This window comes from Schistocerca americana, chromosome 11 (assembly GCF_021461395.2).
Source record: "Schistocerca americana isolate TAMUIC-IGC-003095 chromosome 11, iqSchAmer2.1, whole genome shotgun sequence".
Lineage (NCBI taxonomy): Eukaryota > Metazoa > Arthropoda > Insecta > Orthoptera > Acrididae > Schistocerca > Schistocerca americana.
The window spans coordinates 93,880,564-93,900,965 of NC_060129.1; the positions used below are offsets into that span (position 1 = coordinate 93,880,564).

The 20,402-nt window shown below is 41.5% G+C and overlaps 1 protein-coding gene across 1 annotated transcript in view; it reads right to left on the reverse strand.

Annotated features, from left to right (window-relative positions):
• LOC124553295 (protein roadkill-like) overlaps positions 1–14,676 on the reverse strand; it is a 54,706-nt gene extending 40,030 nt beyond the window's left edge. Inside the window, exon 1 of the mRNA XM_047127176.1 lies at positions 14,391–14,676. Coding sequence (XP_046983132.1) covers positions 14,391–14,676 — 286 coding nt within the window. The remainder of the gene's footprint in view (positions 1–14,390) is intronic.
• Positions 14,677–20,402: the final 5,726 nt, after the last annotated feature.

The following is a 20,402-nucleotide window of genomic DNA, read 5'->3' on the forward strand; positions in this document are numbered from 1 at the left end:
GACCACCAGAGATAATGTAATAAATGCTAACTCTAAGCATCCCAAAACAGTACAGCATGCCTTCCTCCACTGCACGATTAATATAATTTACTTCTAGAACAACCAGCTATATAAAAGGAACTGAAAACACTGTTACATACCCTACAAAAATGATTTTGATCCAGATACACCAACCAAAAAAACACAACCGAAACTCACCACGATACATAACATAAATCTTACCAAAGGAACCTCAACAAAACATAGAACCTACATACTTACAATTTACTCAGGACGAATGTCAAATAAAGACAAACGCACTATTTAAAACCCCAAACATAGAACTGGCTTTGCATACAAACAACAATGTTACATCGAAATTTCGTTCAAGTGCAACCAAAATCTCAGAACATGCCACTTCTGGAATACACAAAACTGACGATTGCAACAATTTCTATATCGACTAAACCGCACGAACTTAATACCAGATTTTGAGAACACACTAGAAGCGGTAACTGATCAATCACGCTTCAGTTTCCACCTGAAAACTCAACACCACGAAGTAGAGCTAATTGAAACTGTGTTAGAAATATTACACAAAATACTATGAACATTCTGGAAGAACTGAAAATTTATATTCTTACCAGGAAATATCCACACGAAATTCTAACTGAACACAGATTTTAAACAGAAATACTATCTAGAAAACTGACAAAACAGAACACGAAAAGACAGTCAAATGTTAAACAAAATGTACATGGACCATAGATAAACTTTAAAGGAAAATAAGTTCACCGATAGGTAATAATCTCCGGTAAGCTGTCATTTATTTTGCAAACACATAGTAAAGAACTGTCAAAACTGAATTGTCAACATATCTGACAAACTTATTTTTACGTTTCGTAAGTACAAGATCTATTACACTTTGTGAGACATGACAAAGACTACTATATATGCAATATAGTCGTCACTTCCGACTAGATGTAATTACCAGTGCTAATGAAAATGCGAATCAGCCACAGTTTATGTACAGTTACTCTTACTGATGTTATTTCACAGGTCACTTGATAGCGGCAATAAGCTGAAACAGACCTGTCGTGAAAAATATTAAAAGACGTACCTCATTGCAGATAGTTTGCAGCATTAGTATCCATAAGGGACATTGAATTTCATTGTCAGTTCTCATTACGCTGAATCTTACTGTCAGTTCTCATTAATACAACAGACCTAAAACTAAAATTCACCACGGGACGTGATGACGGGCCGCCCTGAAGCGACACGCGGTTGGCCGCTGCTCTTGTGACCTCGGGCTGTGGCGTCGCAACTAGTGCGCGATCGCCCATTTGTCTATTAAAAGCTTTACTTCACAATGTATGTGGGCTGCAATGTAAGCCGCTAGAGTATTACACGGTCAGTAACGGACGAGCTGTGTCCTGCAGACTGACGTCACGACCACCTGTTGCAGCTGCGCGTGTGAAAGCAGTGGAGTAACGCTGGCTGGCCACTTATTATACGAAACTAAAAATATTAATAACTAATAAAGGAATAACCCGAGGAACGTCATATTTGATGTACAACATCTGTTGTGAAAACAAACAATATGTCAAAGTCTGAGATCAAAAATAGTTGTATTTTGGAAGTTAGTAAAATTCCATAAAAAAACGTAATTTTCCGACAGTCAAGAATTTAAATACAGTGCTGTAATAGTTCACCTTCAGATGTGACAAATTTGGAAAGTTTTTAGTTTCAGAAAACCTCTGGGACTTTTCTATAATAATAACTTCAAGAATTCTAAGTAAATATGTGTATTGTGTGTTAGGGTGCGTGTGAATGAGAATGCGTGCGTGAGAGTATGTGGGACGTTCGGCATTATTAAAAAATCATTCATGTAATTCTCTACAGGAACTGGCAAGTGTTCCAACTCTGTAACGTGGGAACGAATCCACTAGTGGTTCCCCTACTAGTGAATGTCGCATGTCCAAGTATGTATGCTTATGTTAAGACAGCCAGAACATTCGCGACTACATAATAAATTTCCAGATATAGAGTAAAGCTCATATTTCATTTTGTTCTGTTTATTTAATTAGACAAGTTTCGTGTTGCTTAATTTGATGACGTCAATGAGCCTAGAGAAGTGGTTGGTGCTTGCTAGATTTTGGCGCGAGCCGCGCACTAGAAGTGAGTTCTCATTTGTCGTAAGTGATGACAGCCAACGAGAAGCGAGACGGCTGGCCGTCTAGCGAGGAGATATAGTTTTGACTGTGGGAGAGTGAGAAAGGGGTAGTGATGGGCTAAACTGCGATTTTCCGATATCAGTGATTTCTGTGAATGCTACTTTTCAGTATCTGTTATTCTTAACTGTGATTTGTCGCAGTTAAGAGTCGCAGTTAAGAGTCGCAGTTAAGGAACCTAAGTCGCGTATCCCTCCGCCACTGCTATTTCTGCGATTTCTGCTACTTCCGCGATTTCAGCGACTTCTGCTACTTCTGTGACTTCTGCGATTTCTGTGACTTTTGCTACTTCTGCGATTTCTGTGACTTCTGCTACTTCTGCGATTTCTGTGACTCCTGCGATTTTTGCGACTTACCACCGCATGAAAAAGCTACATCTGTGCACACAGAAAATTGCATCTCAACAAACCTGTCATTGGTAAGTATGTTTTACGTTTGTTCTTCCGTTGGCTTTAATCTTGTATTAAAGAAACAACTGTGAAAATATTAATAGTGTAATTAATATGTAAATAGCCATACAGTACTGTAATAGTTCGTGTTTAGAAAATGAACTCTAACGTATTGTTATGTTCTCAGGTACCCGAACTACATTTCAGTCAGTCAGTAAAGTGATAACTCAAAATATCATTGTCAACAGATCTGAAGAAATTGCCACTGCGTCTTTAGACCGTTTTCGTCAGACGAGAGGTTAGTTTCTAAGTGTTTCGATGGACTTAATTACTTAAGTGAGATCGTTCTTGCAAATGTGAAATATACTCCATTGAGTGGCTTTCATTACAGCAAATATTAGCAATCTACTCTGCCAATTATATTGCTTGTAATTAGTGACAGCAAAAATTGTTTAATAATCCTTGTGATTTTGCAGACACAGTTCTGGTTGCTGTACGTATCTATCCACATCAAGGCTGTAGGGAGAGACTCGTGAAGATTCAAGAGAGCTCTTAGAGGATTTGCAGTTTAAAAGTGACATTATTGCGAAATAAGTGTGCAGATGAGTGATTAAACTGTGTTTTATTCAAGTTGTTGTGCGATTTTAAAGGAATAATAAATGTTAAATACAGTGAGCGAATAATGAAAATCTCATTTTCCACATGTTAAGCCGTCCTATACCCGTAATTTTCCGCCACATATTTATTGGTAAACACATGTTGGAGAGTGACATGCCCCCCCCCCCCCCTCTTTCTCCACAATCTTGTTGTGACACTGACCTGTAACATATCCCGAAGTCTACAATATGCATTTTGAGGCTGTTGATACGAAAGTGGGAAGTACAGATCTTACAGTCAAATCAGGAATAGCTTAACTGAATCCCTTAAAAGTAACACAGGAAAAGCTTACTTATGTAGGTGGTAGTAGTGTCGGCAAAAATTTCTTGTGTGTGAAGTCGCCATGTAGAACACCAGGTGTAAAACTTTTCTCCTGAGTCTTGAACTGTGTCGGAACAAAAGTGAGGCATTCGTATGACTGTTTTCATTTCTCTACACTTATACAGATGTCTCTGAGTTCTGCTGTGTTAACATTGCAAAGTCCTGTAGGCATGTGGAGTATTAACCAAAACTGTCATATTGGAAGCAGAATCAAACACATTTGTTACGTAACTTGATATTTTCAGGAGAAAAAGGCAATGTTGCTTCTTATTAATACTGTATAATACATTCAGAGTCACAGCAGTATTTGACCAACCATAACTGATGCTGAATGTGCATGTCTTCATATAATATGAAGGGCTTATTTCAATAGCGGTACGAGTCCATTACCTCCACTTTTCTGTCTATAATGCTTCTGAAATTAGTGATCCAAACAAACATAAATAGAGGTTCATCTCTAGCAAGAAGCCATATGCTTGAATATTTCTGGTGTCTCAAATGCAGATTTGTCAGCGCTCATTTAACTTTACGACTCTGTATCTCAAAATGAACAAAAATGGACTTGTACCACTATTGAAATAAGCCCTTCATACGCACACACAGCACATCGATCTCGTGAGGCACAAGGCTCTCATAACGAAGTACGTACGTCGGTCAACAGATGACACTAGGAAAAGTATGTTAACTGCGCTTTTTAGTTGCTACTTGCGACTCTCAGTTGCGATTTGTCACAGAAATCGCAGTTTGACTCGGTAGCGAGTAGCGTAGTATGAACTGTGCTCAACAGATGGCAGCGCTAACTCCGCTTTTTAGTTGCTACTTGCGACTCTTAGTTGCGACTTGTCACGGAAATCGCAGCTGGACTCAATAGTGTATCGCAGAGATGGGCGTAGTACGAACTTTGACCCACTGATGGCACTGTTAACCGCGCTTTCTAGTTACTACTTGCGACTCTTAGTTGCGACTTGTCACTGAATTCGCAGTTAGACTCGATACCGTATCGCAGAGATGGACGTAGTACGAACTTTGGCCAACAGATGGCACTGTTAACTGCGCTTTTTAGTTGCTACTTGCGACTCTTAGTTGCGACTTGTCACGGAAATCGCAGTTGGACTCCATAGCGTACCGCAGACATGGACTTAGTACGAACTTTGGCCAACAGATGCCACTGTTAACCGCGTTTTTTAGTTGCTGCTTGCGACTCTTAGTTGCGACTTGTCACTGAAATCGCAGAAAGCAGTGCTAAATTCGACCAATAGATGGCTCACATCTTTGAATATGAAATACTACTTGCGACTGCTAACTGTGACTGAAATCGCAGTTAGATTCTGTAAAGTTGCTACTGTGATATCTGTGACTTCTCAGTCACTGTGATTTCTAACATACGCGATTTCCTGCCCACCACTAGAAAGGGGAGTCACGAGCTACCTTTGATTGGAGGCGGTTATGCTGTATGTGACTTTTCGCATTTTGTGTAAGATGAAGTCTTGGGATCACTTTGGCGTTATAGTCCAGTGTTAATGGTATCTGGTAGTGACCAGAAACTGTTTATGAAAACTTTAGAGTGTTGTGATAATTCGTTTCGACGAAAATCGCGAGTGAACTTTGAATTATATAGCGTGGCGGTACTGAGTATATTCTTACTGACTATTTTATAGCGAGCATAAACTTCTACTAAAGACAACCACTGAATATCGTGTGCAGATGTAATTGGCCGATCATTGACTGTGCTACAAGTAATAGGTTTCGGAATTCGGGAAGGTAGAAGTTCTAGCTGTTTTAGGTATGGTGATAACTGTGAGCAGAAACTTTAGTAATTTTCGTAAATGTGGACTGATGATCTTGCTTAACGGCAATAAAGATCTACTGACGGTTTAAATTTGAACTTCATGTTTAAAGTACGAGTGACATCCCCTTTCCGAATCATTTCTTTAAAGTACATAGAAAATTTTCAGAAAATTTTATAGCGGCCTCCGGCGTGTAGCTATGAAGTTACAGTTTCCTCAACACTGCTTTTCTGTGATCTGGTAAGTAGCTGCAGTCAGGAGTTTACGTGCGAAGATCTACCGCTGTAATGAGATAGGTGAACAAAAATTAAAAAAGAAATTGCATTGCCGCAGCAACATATAATCCGTCGCAATTGGTGCATCGCACGCACGCACGTAAAAACAAATCCGTCACAGGGCCACATCTGTGCAGAACCGCTGGACGTGTCAGCCAGTGCGCCTGTTGCTGTGAAGAGCCAGCCAGTGTGTCGCTCCGCGCAGCTGTCGTAACCCCGAGGGAAGTGACAAGACCATGACTCAGAGAGAACGTTTCACACTTGCATAAGCAATGCTAAGGTAATCGGCAGACCTACATCGACGGATAAGATGGTAACAGATCGCTTCTGCATACAAAAACATTGAGAAACCAGCCAGTGACCGGACACTCTTGCTCACTGACCGATGAAGGTGTCAGGTTTACCGCAAGGGAAATCAAAATTTTAGAATCAGCGTGCCTAGTTTATTCGATACACCAGTTCCCGTGAGATCACCGAAGTTAAGCGCTTTCGGGCGTGGTCGGCACTTTGATGGGTGATCATCCGGGCCGCCATGCGCTGTTGCCATTTTTCGGGGTGCACTCAGCCTCGTGACGCCAACTGAGGAGCTACTCGACCGAATAGTAGCGGCTACGTACACAGAAAACCATCATAACGACTGGGAGAGCGGTGTGCTGACCTCACGCCCCTCCTATCCACATCCTCCACCGAGGATGACACGGCGGTCGGATGGTCCCGGTAGGCCACTCGTGGCCTGAAGTCGAACTGCTAATTTATCCGAGGAGTTAGAAGCAGAGGGACGAAACAGTATTTGCCAACACAGAAGTACAGGTATAATGGACAGATAGCTCGAAACACATTTTGGGTTTCAACAGAATGCGAAGAAATGTCTGTTTTGCTTGGGAACAAGAATCCAAGAAGGCGAACTTCTGAAATACTTATATTTTGTGACGAAGTAAATATAGCACGAACAGATTGGATGGCAGGCAAATAGTGTGGCGTATGAAAACACAGATATTGCCAAGGAAGCTTGTACACACTGCGAAACATGGTGAGGGTTTGCTGACGGTGTGGTTGCTGCAGGCTGTGAAAATTTGTATTTTATAGAAGGTACAATGGATCAAAACATGCTTGTATACATCTTCAGAGAATATACTGAAACTACACATCCCTTCTCAGGACACAGACAATACCACTGAATACTTATGGAAACTGCTTGAAGAGAATATCAGCAAAAGGCAAATGTCTAACAACGAAGACGTAAAACAAGCTCTTCAAGAAGAACAGGACAAAATTCCATTCTAGATTCTTTCCAGGGGAATACAGAAGCGTCCGATTCCACTCGTCTGCTTTGACCCATGACGTCACCAGTATGGCAGTAACGACCATTCTCAACGTCTTCAATACGGCGCCTACGATGTCATTGCATAAACACGACAACAGACACGAAAATACATATAAACCAACAAACACATCTCCCTCCAAAAATATAATGAAACTAACGGGACCAGCGCGGGAAACTGGGGGTTTTTGGGTGGCGACAAACTAATTATAAATACATACACACACTACGATCCCACACCACACAAAATGACGACATAAAAACACCACAAAATTCCCAAATTCCGCTACACTCACAATATCGACAGAAATCGGTCGCTTCCCTTCACCTACATAGCTCAACCACAATTGTCGAAACCATAAAATAAAAACCAATTATTCCAAACATTGTAATCACACCACAACTCTCCATACCACAAAACCAACACCTAAAACAACAGAAGTTGGAATCGGACACTTCCCTTGACCTATATAGGTGAACAGCAGCTCACGATAGCAAAAGACATACATAACTACGACACATTGGAATCTGACACTTCCCTTGACCTCTATAGCTCAAATACAACTGACGATACCAAAAAACTGAAATTGAGTACTTCCCCTAGGATACATAAATCAACCACAAGTGCCGATACCAAATCATCAACCACGAACACATGCAGCAAATAACACTGACCCAACAACACATAAAAACCCCACCAAACATCATAACACGCACACAATAGACCCAAAAAAACATTACCTACCACAAAAAGGTTCCAGCGCTATACACTAGGTCAGCCACCCCAATCACACACACGCACATAGACATACACAAAGAAACAAACCCCCAACTCGCATATTCTGCTTGCATACGCCGGATTTCACTATCTCAGCCACAAGCCCAAAAAGTTGCAGAAACTTAATGACGGACAATATGTCGCACCCCATTTCAGCCCGCATACGTGCACTATCAGACTTAGAAGTCACATCCATACCTAACAAAAGAAGCTTCCGTTGACCCATTTCCAGGCTGTATATATATATATATATATATATAAATTGAGTGGACTAATACTTTATGAAGTAGCTTTTGCATGAAATTTTCTATTTTATTAACTTGATTATCGCTACGAACGTATTCTGTTACTTGTTTTTCAGTAAAATCACTTATCGAAGTGTCCGCCCCTGGTAGCTGAGTGGATAGCGTGACGGAATCTCATACGTAACGGCCTTGGTTCGATTCCCGGCTGGGTCGGAGATTTTCTCCGCTCAGAGACTGGGTGTTGTCTTGTCCTAATCATCATTTCATCCCCGCCGACACACAAGTCGCCGACGTGGCGTCAACTCTAGAGACTTGCACCAGGCGAACCGTCTACCCGACGGGAGGCCCTAGCCACACGGCATTTACCTTTACATTTATTGAGGTACTGTTGTTTCCACAGCATTGGCTCTTCAGATTTTGCATTCGCTTCATTTCACGTTCCATAACCTTACTTTTTTAAAAATATACAGCTAGATTACGTCTTGTACTCACTGTACGCTGGTCTGTGTGCTTGCGAAGCTACTATGCCGTATTTCATACTTTTTCATTCGCACTTACATATTACGACAATGTGCAGTTTAACTGATACACCGCATTAAGGATACCTTCAAGATAAGTCAATTTTGTACGTTTCCTTATGCTACTGTCGGGAAACGGGACCTCATAGGCTGCCCATGTTTCAAAAACCATGACTTAACATCACTAGTACTGCTGACTTCTCGTAAGATTAGCATTTGGCAAAGTAAAATCTACTTAAACGTATTTAACAAATGCCTGTATCAATTTTGTAATTCCGACATATTTCAGTCCTCTGATGGAAACTAATAGCAAGAGCCAAGTCAATTCATACAGTTCTCGCAATGGAAATGAATGGGTCGTTTTGGGTTCAAGATGTTTCTATCGTCTGTAAAGGGGGGCACACAAATTTATGCTGCACTTTCATCGTGACATTTTAACGTCGAGGGCACAACGTCGTAAACGATAGCGTCGTGTCCACTAACATTCGCTGTTTTGCAACGAAATATACGACAAACGCACAGTCACGACTGCAACAACTTGCCTGCACAACACACCACACGGAAACCGACGCCGTTCAGGTGGACCTAACACGCGCTGCGTGACGAGACGTCACGCTTTCCTGTCACGCAGATTTGAGTACAGCAAGAGCCTGGTAAGCGCTGCAAGGTTTATAAAGCTGTAAAGCCGCCTCATCCGTTTACTTACATCAGCAAATCACACAACATAACGAAACACAGACTACAAAAGCCAAAAAGATCGTAAGGTCGGGTTGTAACTATGTATTTGTTTACGTTATGGCACAATTAAATCCTACAATCCAGCTTAATTGTTATATTTCTCTTTACAACAATTTAATCTGAGCGTGTCCGTTCACTGTTATGTTCGTATTTCCCAAAAGCGGCGTAAATCTTAATTTGTTTGATATAGAATCTTTCGCACTAGTTGGTTGTTTATGTGCAGTTTGCATACAATGAAGTTTCATTTTATTGTGATTAAGATAATTTAGCGAATTCTGCAGTTGAGTGAGTGCTTAATTATTGTTGCAGGCGGTAATAACTTTTCACGTTGTATCATATAGCTGAAGCGCTAACATGGATGCCTAATTCTTGCTGCTCATAAGTAACAAAAATCCGTGTAGGGAAACGTGTGGTAAGTGATTTAATTCTATTTTTAAGCGTGTAATCTGTGTTGCCAAGCGTGACAAGTGTGGATGGATACTTCTCAGTGGAAATCACTTAAAATAATTAGTCACTAGAGGGCAAATTCCTTTAGGAATAGCTTACAGAAGATGGCACAGGATGTAATTTATATCAAACCAAATGCTAACAAATAATTTAATGTATTCCATGATAAATTCATATTATTTGAAAACAGCTCTCTACAAAAGTTAATCAGAAAGGATACTAAACAGCCACGTAAAAACCAAGGATCACTACAACGATCGAGGTATCTTTTGGAAGGAAAGGAAATTTATCTTTTTGCAAGAAGAAGTAGGAATCCTGAGTGGTTGCACGCTAAGAAGATACTCAAAATTACTAAGTAACATTATTAAAAATGAAAGAACATGTACATAATGTTAGAAAGATGACTATATGAAATTTAGTGAAATGAGAGACAGGATAACCAGCCATAAAAAGACATTACCATTTAACCGAACAGAAGGGGTATAAATAATAAGTCACAGGTAGCAAATGCACTTAATAATCATTTTTTATATATAATAGAAATCGGTAGGGACAGACAGTTAAAGAGCAAAATCAGAGCAGTATCTTGAAAATATAACTTCCATAAAATTCAATCATATGAATATATTCGAACTTCGCCTTCTGAAATTAATAAAATTACACATCGTCTCGAAAATAAAAACTCTTCTGATTTTGATGGCATTTCCAACAGAGTACTAAAAATTTTTCCCATTCAATAAGCGCTGTCTTACTTGAAATGTGTAATGCATCACCAAATCCAGGTCATTTTTCCGTGCGACTGAAATGTGCAGTTGTTAAACCTCTGTTGGAGGAAGCTAATGAGACGGATGTCTGTCAGTACCAAACTGTTTCACGGCTGACATTCTCAAACATTTTTGAGATGATGACGTACTCTAAGATATTATCTCGCCTTAGTGACAATAGTATCCTTATCAAATTACAGTTTGGGTTTCAACAGGGCTCCTTTACTGAGAATGCCAATTACACGTTCACTCACCAGATTTTACAAGTATTACATAATAAAACAGCGCCAATTAGTATTTTCTGTGATCCTTCTATGGAATTTGACTGCGTGGATCACAGTATTCTCCTAGATAATTTTAGGTCATATGGGACTGATGGAATAGGCAACCAATGGATAATATACCTAAGCAAAGAATGCAGAAAGCTGTACTTAGTAACTCAAGCAATATAGTTCAGGGACATAATTCTGACTGGGAAGAAATCACTTACGGGTTCAGTCTTATACCACTACTATTCCTAATAAAGGTAAATGATCGTCCATCGAGTATACAACATCTAGAATTGGTTCTTTTTGCAGATGACACTAGTATCGTAATTAATCCAAGCCTACATACGGAAACAAAAGAAATGGTAAACGAACTCCTCAAAATTATTAACGGCTGGTTTTCTGCAAGTGACAGAAGATATTCAGCTTCGCACATCTACAGATAGTACAGCAAGGATGAGTAACATGGCGAGAAAATATATAGGGAGGAAATTTCAAAATTCTTATGGGTCCATACTGATGAGAACTTAAATTGGGAAAAAACACTTCGCAACTCCCAAAACTTAGTTCAGCTACATTTGCACTTAGAATCATTGCAAATTTTTGCAGCAGACACACCAGTAATTTGGCATGTTTTGCACATTTTTATTCAATAATTTCCTGCAGAATAATGGTCTTGGTAACTCATCTTTCTTGTAAATAATCCACTATAATTCAAAAGGAACAATGATGTACATAATTGCTATACGAAAAGCAAAAATAACCTTACTACCCCACATTAAGGTTGGTGCAAAATGCTGTGACAAAAACTTTTGATGACTTACACAGTCATATGAAACGTCAGATAGCGAAGTAAAATTTGATAACAAAGTGATAAAGTTTGTCCTTACAAGTCCTACTCCGTAGAAGAGTTCCTATTACCATAATGCGTAAAAGGAGGTAGGTAGGAATTACCAACTCGTGTCGGTATATTTAATTTTTTTAAAAAGTAAAAAGGCTATCAAATCTTCAGAATTGAACTTATATACAGATCAATTTGCAATGTAAAAGTACAATGACTCATTCCCCATCATTAAGACATATCATGGAAAATGATCAATTGAACACTTAAGTAACAGCATATAGAGGGCTCTTTCATAATGCACAAACATTACACAAACTTATTGTGAAATCACAAACTCCCAACGTAATTTTCGCCTCTCAACCTAACCAACATATTGAGTAATGCCACAGATCATTCCTTCACAACCTAAACACCACAAGATTTTAGAAGTGTTGAAATAAAGACAAAGTGTCGTTTTGCCGCCCGAGGCAATGTTATACGTAGCGATTGGCTGACAACCATCAAAGACAACGAATTTGGATTAAAATTGTCGAAGACAAAGTATGTAACGAATTTTAAGCATTGCATTGTCAAATAGTTGTATTCCCGTTTTTATTGGGACCAAACGATTTCGGTCCGCCATCTGATCGTCTTCAGGTACCCAGTACCGAAACAAGAGAATCAGGTAAGTGTGTACAATTCTAATATGTAACTAGAATGTGCAAATACATTACATGCAGCCCATCACTCATTATTATAAGATACTTACAAAGTCGAGCTCAGCTATGCACTTTTACAGCTCAAATAACAAACGTAGCTTATGTGATGTTCCATTACTGTTATTAACTGTCTACGACTAACAGTGGTGTCCTGACAACGAACCAGCGTCCTATGCGCATGGGGTCGCATCGAGGCATGGCTGGCGCTGCAATTTCTCGGGACGAGACACCTGACACATCGGAACACTAGCCATCTGAATCAGACGCCGTTTTCCGTTCACAACGTTGTTCTCACGTTTTTCAGAGATTAAATATGCAATAACTGGCGACAAATGTTGATCAATAAATTATCAGAGGCTAGAGTCCCCTGTCTTTTGGTCGAAGCGATGCTACTTTCTCTTGGGTAAAGCCTAATTTACACATCGACACCGGGTTGCATGCAAATACGCTACTGCCCACTGCGCATGCGCGGCACGCGTTTGCGCAAGTCATTGGTGAAACTAAACATTTTCGGCTTCTGCCAGGTTTGGAGATTAGTGGCGAGAGTCTGGAAGTTTGGTGTGGCGATAGGGTGTAAAACTGGCGTATGAAGTGAGGAAAGAAGGAAATGGTTCGTTTATTGGATACCTATGCTAGGCATAGGTGTTTGTGGGATTTAAATGATGTGTACTAAAAAGCAGCCGCGTTGTGCGTGAGACCATCATATGCGATTAGAGCATGAATGGGTTGACAGCGTCTGAGCTGTAAAGGAGAGTTCATTCGATTAGGAGTGGATACACAAAAGAATTAAGAAAAATACAGGCATGGGAAACATCTAGCTGTGGAACAGTTCACTTTTACAAAACTAAACCCCCTTGGTTTGAGTTGGCAGATTCTTTTTTAACGGAAACTGTTAACAGGAGGAAAAGTTCCACAATTCATTATGAATTTATTTGAAGGCGACAGCAGTGTTAATTGAGAAACGTAATTGAACTTCGCAATGCTGCCATGATTGTTGTAGCTTTTCATTCATGTCCCTCCTTGTTCCTAACTCAGTTATCGAGACGCTCCTGGTCTGCTAGCTGTGGTTGTACAGACTGTTGAGGAGCTGCTTTTCTCTGACAAACTACCGTATGCAGCACTGACAATTTTGTCAACTGTTTCTAGCAGCGGTGGTATTGGTTCTTCATATAAGCGAAAGTGGGAACCCGAATTCCAATTGCATTTTTCACAAGACAGTGAGCTACATGCTTTGTTCGAAAATTAGTGAAGCATGTGGCCAGAAAGGCTAAGTTAAATGTTGTGTTAATGCAAAAACGTCACTAGTTATTACATCTGAACCTTCTAGCACGATGAGAGTTCTGGACACTATACAATGTGATTTGTAATTTCACTTCCGGCGTCTTTACTTCACACACTACAATATTTTTGCTTCGCCACTGCAGCACAGACTATTTAGGGGAAACATAACCTATTCTGGTAGCATTCTATGATAAGATAACTTTAAGGGTTTTGCATTACAGTTTGCTTCTGCAAGATCGCTGAGCAACGGAGCTGACGTCTTATCTTTTTTCACTCATGGACCCAAACAGGTTTCTTATTTCTTTTCTCATGCAGTGATTTCACGCAAAGAGGCATTAATTAACTACGCCACAACTCGTACAGCTGCCGAAACTTTCAGTTTAGACACGACTACGGCACTCACAAAACTATGAAACTTACGTGATGATGTTTCGTTTGTGGGTCGCTCACCTGAGCGGTTATCGGCGCCCGTACAAATTCCCAATCTTTAGTCAGTCCGATCTCGCCATTTTGATAAAATATGATGATGAAGACGACACAAACTCCCAGTCCCCAAGGGAAGAATAATCCCCAACCCAGCGGGCAATCGAACCCGGGACCCCGTGATGCAGTTGTAGCAATGGTAGCCACTAGAACACGAGCTACGGACGTTAACACTGGTGTCACCGTGTCTTCTGTCATGTATTATAAAACCATCTGCGTGCGACTCGTTTCACAAATGCCGTAGTGTACACTAGCCTTAATGGAACAACAGCCACATAGACACTAGCAGTTAGCGAATGAGGAAACCAGATCGCTCCGAACGGCGCTCCTCTTAAGACATTCCAGCAGAGTCCAGCTGGCCGCCTTACCTGTCTCTCTCCCGGGTGCTCCAGCGGACGCCACTGCGCCGCCCCTGGCTGCCGCCCGCCTGCCTTCTCTGTCAGAACTGAGCCGGGCGAGCGGCGCACACAGCAGAGAGCCGCAGCGGCAGCCGGCGCTGACGTCACGGGGTGGCGTTGCCAGCTCGCCCCCCCAGCAGCAGGCCGACGGCCGGGACCGCACTGCGCGGCAGAGAGGCGGGGTGCGGCGCGGCGCGGCGCGGCGCGGCTGCACTTCGGCACGTTTGAACATTTGATTACTGCGCTGCGACCGCATATACAGGGAGTTTCAAAAAGAATATTCGTATATTGATTGCATATATTTATTAAACTTTAAGACATACGAATATGAATCATTACACACATATTTACGAACCTCTCAAGTTCAGATTACAGATGTTTCATATGTCCTCTATCAGTGACACGAACATTATCACATCGATACTCAAATTGCTTCCATACTCTGGCTTGTCATTTATCACTGTTGTTATGGCGGTATGCATCCAGTTCTTCAACTCCTCGAGGTTCTGTGGGAATGTTGGAACATAAACGTTGTCTCTAACGAAACCCCACAGGAAGAAGTCAGAGGGTGTCAAACTCAGTGACTGTGGAGCCCAGGTGACACATGCTAAGTCGCCAGCTCCTTGGCGACCAATCCAACGGTTCGGTAGAGTTTCATTCAGATACTCGCGCACTTGGTGACTCCAATGAGGGAGTGCCCCATCTTGTTGAAAAATGAAGTTGTCTTCGTGCAGCCTCGAAAACAAGCAGTTTTGTAACATAGCGAGATACTGCTGACTGTTAACTGCGTTTCCATCAATGAAGAATGGGCCATAAACAGATGATCGGGATATCGCACGAAACACATTAACTTTGGGCGAACCTCGTACAAGTTCAATGGCTGCTTATAGGTTCTTTAGGCCCCAAATTCGAACGTCGTGTTTGTTTACCTGACCACTAACATGAAAAGTCGCTTCTTCACTTAACACAATGTGTTATGCGAAAGTGTTATAACTGTCAATAGCATAAAGAATCTCGTTTACTAAATGCCACACTTTTGCGTTTGTCGTCGCGACGCAGAGCTTGTAACGGCTGTAACTTGTATGGCGACACACCCAACCGACGTCTCAAAACACGCCAAGTTGTTGTTGTAGGCAGTTGCAACTCCCGACTGGCACGATGAGTTGATTTTGAACGACTAGATTGCAAAGTAGTATGAATTCGTGCAACATTTTCTTCATGAACATGACGGCGGGCAGGACTGTTTCCTTTACATACAAATCCTGTATCTAGAAACTGTCGATGCCATCTGCGAATGTACCGCCCATTCGGATGGATCAATTTGGTACCTCAGGCTGAAACGTCTTTTCGCTGTAATCACGGAACTGCACTCGAGAACACAAAATGATTTCTGCTGCGGAGTAGCCATTTTAAACATATGTCGGTTACCAAGCAAAACAGAAGACAACTGACATCTAGCGGCTATTAACATAAACTAGTTTCTGTATTCCTTGCTCCAATAGCCAAGCCGAGGCGCAGCGATCAATAGTTTGCACAAAATAATACTTTGTAATATGTATATTCTTTTTGAAACACCCTGTATTCATCGTACATCTTACATACACTGTCTTTATTATTGAAGATGTCGAGCTATATCCGTGGAGACAAGCAAATGGAAAAAGATCACCAAACTTTTCCTAAATACAAGCAAGATTTGCTGCTGTAAATTGTGTTAGACCAGTACAGAGATACAACCGGAAAGAAACGAAAACTCAGATTAAACCCATTGCGGCCAACAAGGTAAAGGCATGGAGAGAAGTTGCTGTTGACTTTAATTCTCGTAACACCACGGCAAATGGTGACTCGAAGAGCCTAAAAATGTGATACCAAAAAGCTAAGAAAAGGATCAACAAAGCATTCGCGCATGACGAGGTCTAATTATGTATGTGATACTTAAACTGGAGCAAAAATGATGGCTTAACTCTTCAAGGCTGAAATGTGTAGAGCAGGAGACAGTAATTTCCTAAGGCTGTAATGGAAAGTGGAGCTCCTGAAGCCACATTTTTTTTGTGCACTGATCTGCAAGTTTTTTGCAACCAATTTTGCTGTTTAGAAGATATTTTATAACCCCATTCGTTATGTTCTTGTTCTGATACAGATTTAGATAACACAGGCTGCCGTTCATTCACATCATCAGTAAACGATGAGACAGCTGTATCTTCACGCGAAATTATTGCTCTCGTGGATGACAATGAAAACGAAAATAAAGGAAAGGATGTTTAGTCGAGCTGGTAACAACGATACTAAAATAATGTACAAACGTTACTGTAACAGCACAACGCTACGCATTTTGCACTGAAAATAACCTCTAGTTAAATGTATATGAGCAACATGCAAGCCAGTATTCTGTCATACGAGGGTGTGTAGTCTCCTTGGTCCAACGATGTTCCAGTGCCTTCATCACATCTCGAAAATGAGTTTCCTCCAGGCCTGCAAACTAGTTGTCAACTCTGGCTATCAGTTCTTCGTTTGAGGCGAATCTTCATCCTCTGAGACAAATTTTCAGTTTTCAGAAGAGATGGAAGTCTGACGGAGCCATATCAGGTGAATTAGTTCGCGTAATTTAGCCACGGCGACGGCACTTTTAGCGTAGCTTTTGTTGCAATTTCAGCAGGAGGTTAGCATAGTATTCTCCAGTAATAGTTTGCCCAGTGGGGAGATAATCTACAAACAGAATCCCCTTCGCATCCCAGCACAAAGATGCAATGACCTTTCCTGCCAAAGGAATTGTCTTTGCTTTCTTTGATGGCAGAGAATCAGCATGTTTCCACTGCTTTGACGGTTGTTTTGTCTCTGGGGTATAGTAGTGCACCCAGGTTTGATCTGTGATCACAAACCGACGCAAAAAATCTTGTTCGTTTCTGCTAAAACAGGCCAAACACTGTTCCGATATGCCCATTCTTGTGTGTTTTGGTTCAAAGGCTCTGAGCACTATGCGACATAACTTCTGAGATCATCAGTCGCCTAGAACTTAGAACTAATTAAACCTAACTAACCTAAGGACATCACACACATCCATGCCCGAGGCAGGATTCGAACCTGCGACCGTAGCGGTCACTCGGCTCCAGACTGTAGCGCCTAGAACCGCAAGACCACTCCAGCCGGCTCGTGCGTTTTTGACCCAGCGTCGAGAGTCGCAGCACCTATCTTGCAGGTATATTTTTTTTCATATCTAATTCTTCAGTTAAGATGTGATATACCCTTTCAGATGATATCTGGCAAATGTGAGAAATTTCACACCCTTTCAATCGGCGATCCTCCTTTGTGCACTTTAGCAATGATTTCTGGAGTAGTGACACATCTTGGCCGACCACTGCACGGATCATTACCTAATCTCTCCCGACCAAGTCCGTCAGTGTATTCTGGAAGTAGGCACGAATGACCTTTGCTTTCACACCTTTCTTTAATCACTGCTCGAATCTCGATTTTTTCCATCTTCGCAAATCATTGCGCCGGAACAACAACAGAGCCACGTCGCCGCCACAGCTCTCTTCAAAGAGCACTGACGTGGCCCGTGTTTACAGGCGACAAACAGTCCAGTCTAAGAATTTTTAACACTTTGCAGCCCTGTCAGCAACTGTGATAAATTAATATATCAAAAATCCACCTCAGTTGCGAAATGTTACTGGTCTTTACCCAGGTCTTAGCTAGACTAATCTAGCCCTCTTCAGAAGCGTAAAATAAACTAACACACTCCAGAACAAGGCATGGTCAAACATAGAAAGCTACAGTACCGTGGGGCCATGTGAGGCTACGCCACTCAGCTGAGGAACTGCCCTATGCCCCACTTCGTGGAGAGCGGTCGGTTAATCGCGGACGCTACGTCGCAACTGACTGCGGCACGCGGGTATGTACTGAGACGGCGGACCACGCGCATGCGCGCACGGAAAGTCAGAGGTGCCTGCCATTGGCTGTCTTTTCCTTATTTACTAGGAAATTACCTATAATGTTACACTGTAAATTTGTGAGAGAACAAGGCACTAAGTAGATAGGATCCCGATGAGCGTTAACTGTAACCCAACACCATATTAACTGATAAGAAATTTACTTAGACGTTAAGTTCAGATTGTTACTTTAAAAACCACATATTATCACCGCTATGTTGTATGGTTCCGCACGATTTCATGTGGGGGATGAGCAAGGTTATATGTCCGTAATGCGAGAACTTCTCAGGGTTAGGACAAGGTGGAAATGAAATAATTTCCATTATACAGAGAGCAATACATAAATTTGTTAACGCGAAATTTGACTAACGTTGTTATGCTACGGCACTACATTACTACGGAATTATAACTGACTGTGTGTGTAAAGCTTAGGGCATCATTTATAACTTTATGCACAGATGGTCAACGTTGTGTTTAGGAAACCTGTAGTAACTTAACCAAACATACACTAACTATAAATATAATATGTACGACCGTTCGTGATACAGGGTGGTCCATTGATCATGACCGGGCCAAATATCTCACGAAATAAGCGTCAAACGAAAAAATTACAAAGAACGATACTTGTTTATCTTCAAGTGGGAAATCAGATGGCGCTATGGTTGGCCCGCTAGATGGCGCTGTCATAGGTCAAACGGATATCAACTGCGTTCTTTTTTAAAATAGGAACCCCCATTTTAATTACATATTCGTGTAGTACGTAAAGAAATATTAATGTTTTAGTTGCACCACATTTTTCGCTTTGTGATAGATGGCGCGGTTCCGGAGGAGGTTCGAGTCCTCCCTCGGGCATGGGTATGTGTGTTTGTCCTTAGGATAATTTAGGTTAAGTAGTGTGTAAGCTTAGGGACTGATGACCTTAGCAGTTAAGTCCCATAAGATTTCACACACATTTAAACATTTTTGATAGATGGCGCTGTAGTAGTCACAAACATATGGCTCAAAATTTTAGACGAACAGTTAGTAACAGGTAGGTTGTTTTAAATTAAAATACAGTACATACGTACATTTCAACATTTTATTTCGCTTGTTCCAATGTGATACATGTACCTTTGTGAACTTATCATTTCTGTGAACGCATGCTGTTACAGCGTATTACTGTAAATACCACCTTAATGCAATAAATGCTCAAAATGATGTCCCTCAACCTCAATGCATTTGGCAACACGTGTAACGACATTCGTCTCTACAGCGAGTAGTTCACCTTCCGTAATGTTCGCACATGCATTGACGATGCGCTGACGCATGTTGTCAGGCGCTGTCGGTGGATCACGATGGCATATATCCTTCAACTTTCCCCACAGAAAGAAATCCGGGACGTCAGATCCGGTGAACGTGCGTGCCAGGGTATGGCGGTTCGACGACCAATCCACCTGTCATGAAATATGCTATTCAATACCGCTTCAGCCGCACGCGAGCTATGTGCCAGACATCCTTCATGTTGGAAGTACATCGCCATTCTGTCATGCAGTCAAACATCTTGTAGTAACATCGGTAGAACATTACGTAGGAGATCAGCATACATTGCACCATTTAGATTGCCATCGATAAAATGGAGGCCAATTATCCTTCCTCCCAGAATGCCGCACCATACATTAACCCGCCGAGGTCGCTGATGTTCCACTTGTCGCAACCATCGTGGATATTCCGTTGCCCAATAGTGCATATTATGTCAGTTTACGTTACCGCTGTTGGTGAATGACACTTCGTCGCTAAATTGAACACGTGCAAAAAATCTGTCATCGTCCCTGTAATTTATCCTGTGTCCAGTGGCAGAACAACTACACACGACGTTCAGTTGCCACCATGCAATTCCTGGTGCATAGAAATGTGGTACAGGTGCAAGTGATGTTGCATTCTCAACACCAAGGTTTTTGAGATTCCCGATTCTCGCGCAATTTGTCTGCTACTGATGTGAGGATTAGGCGCGACAGCAGCTAAAAACACCTTCTTGGGCATCATCATTTGTTGCAGGTCTAGGTTGACGTTATACATGTGG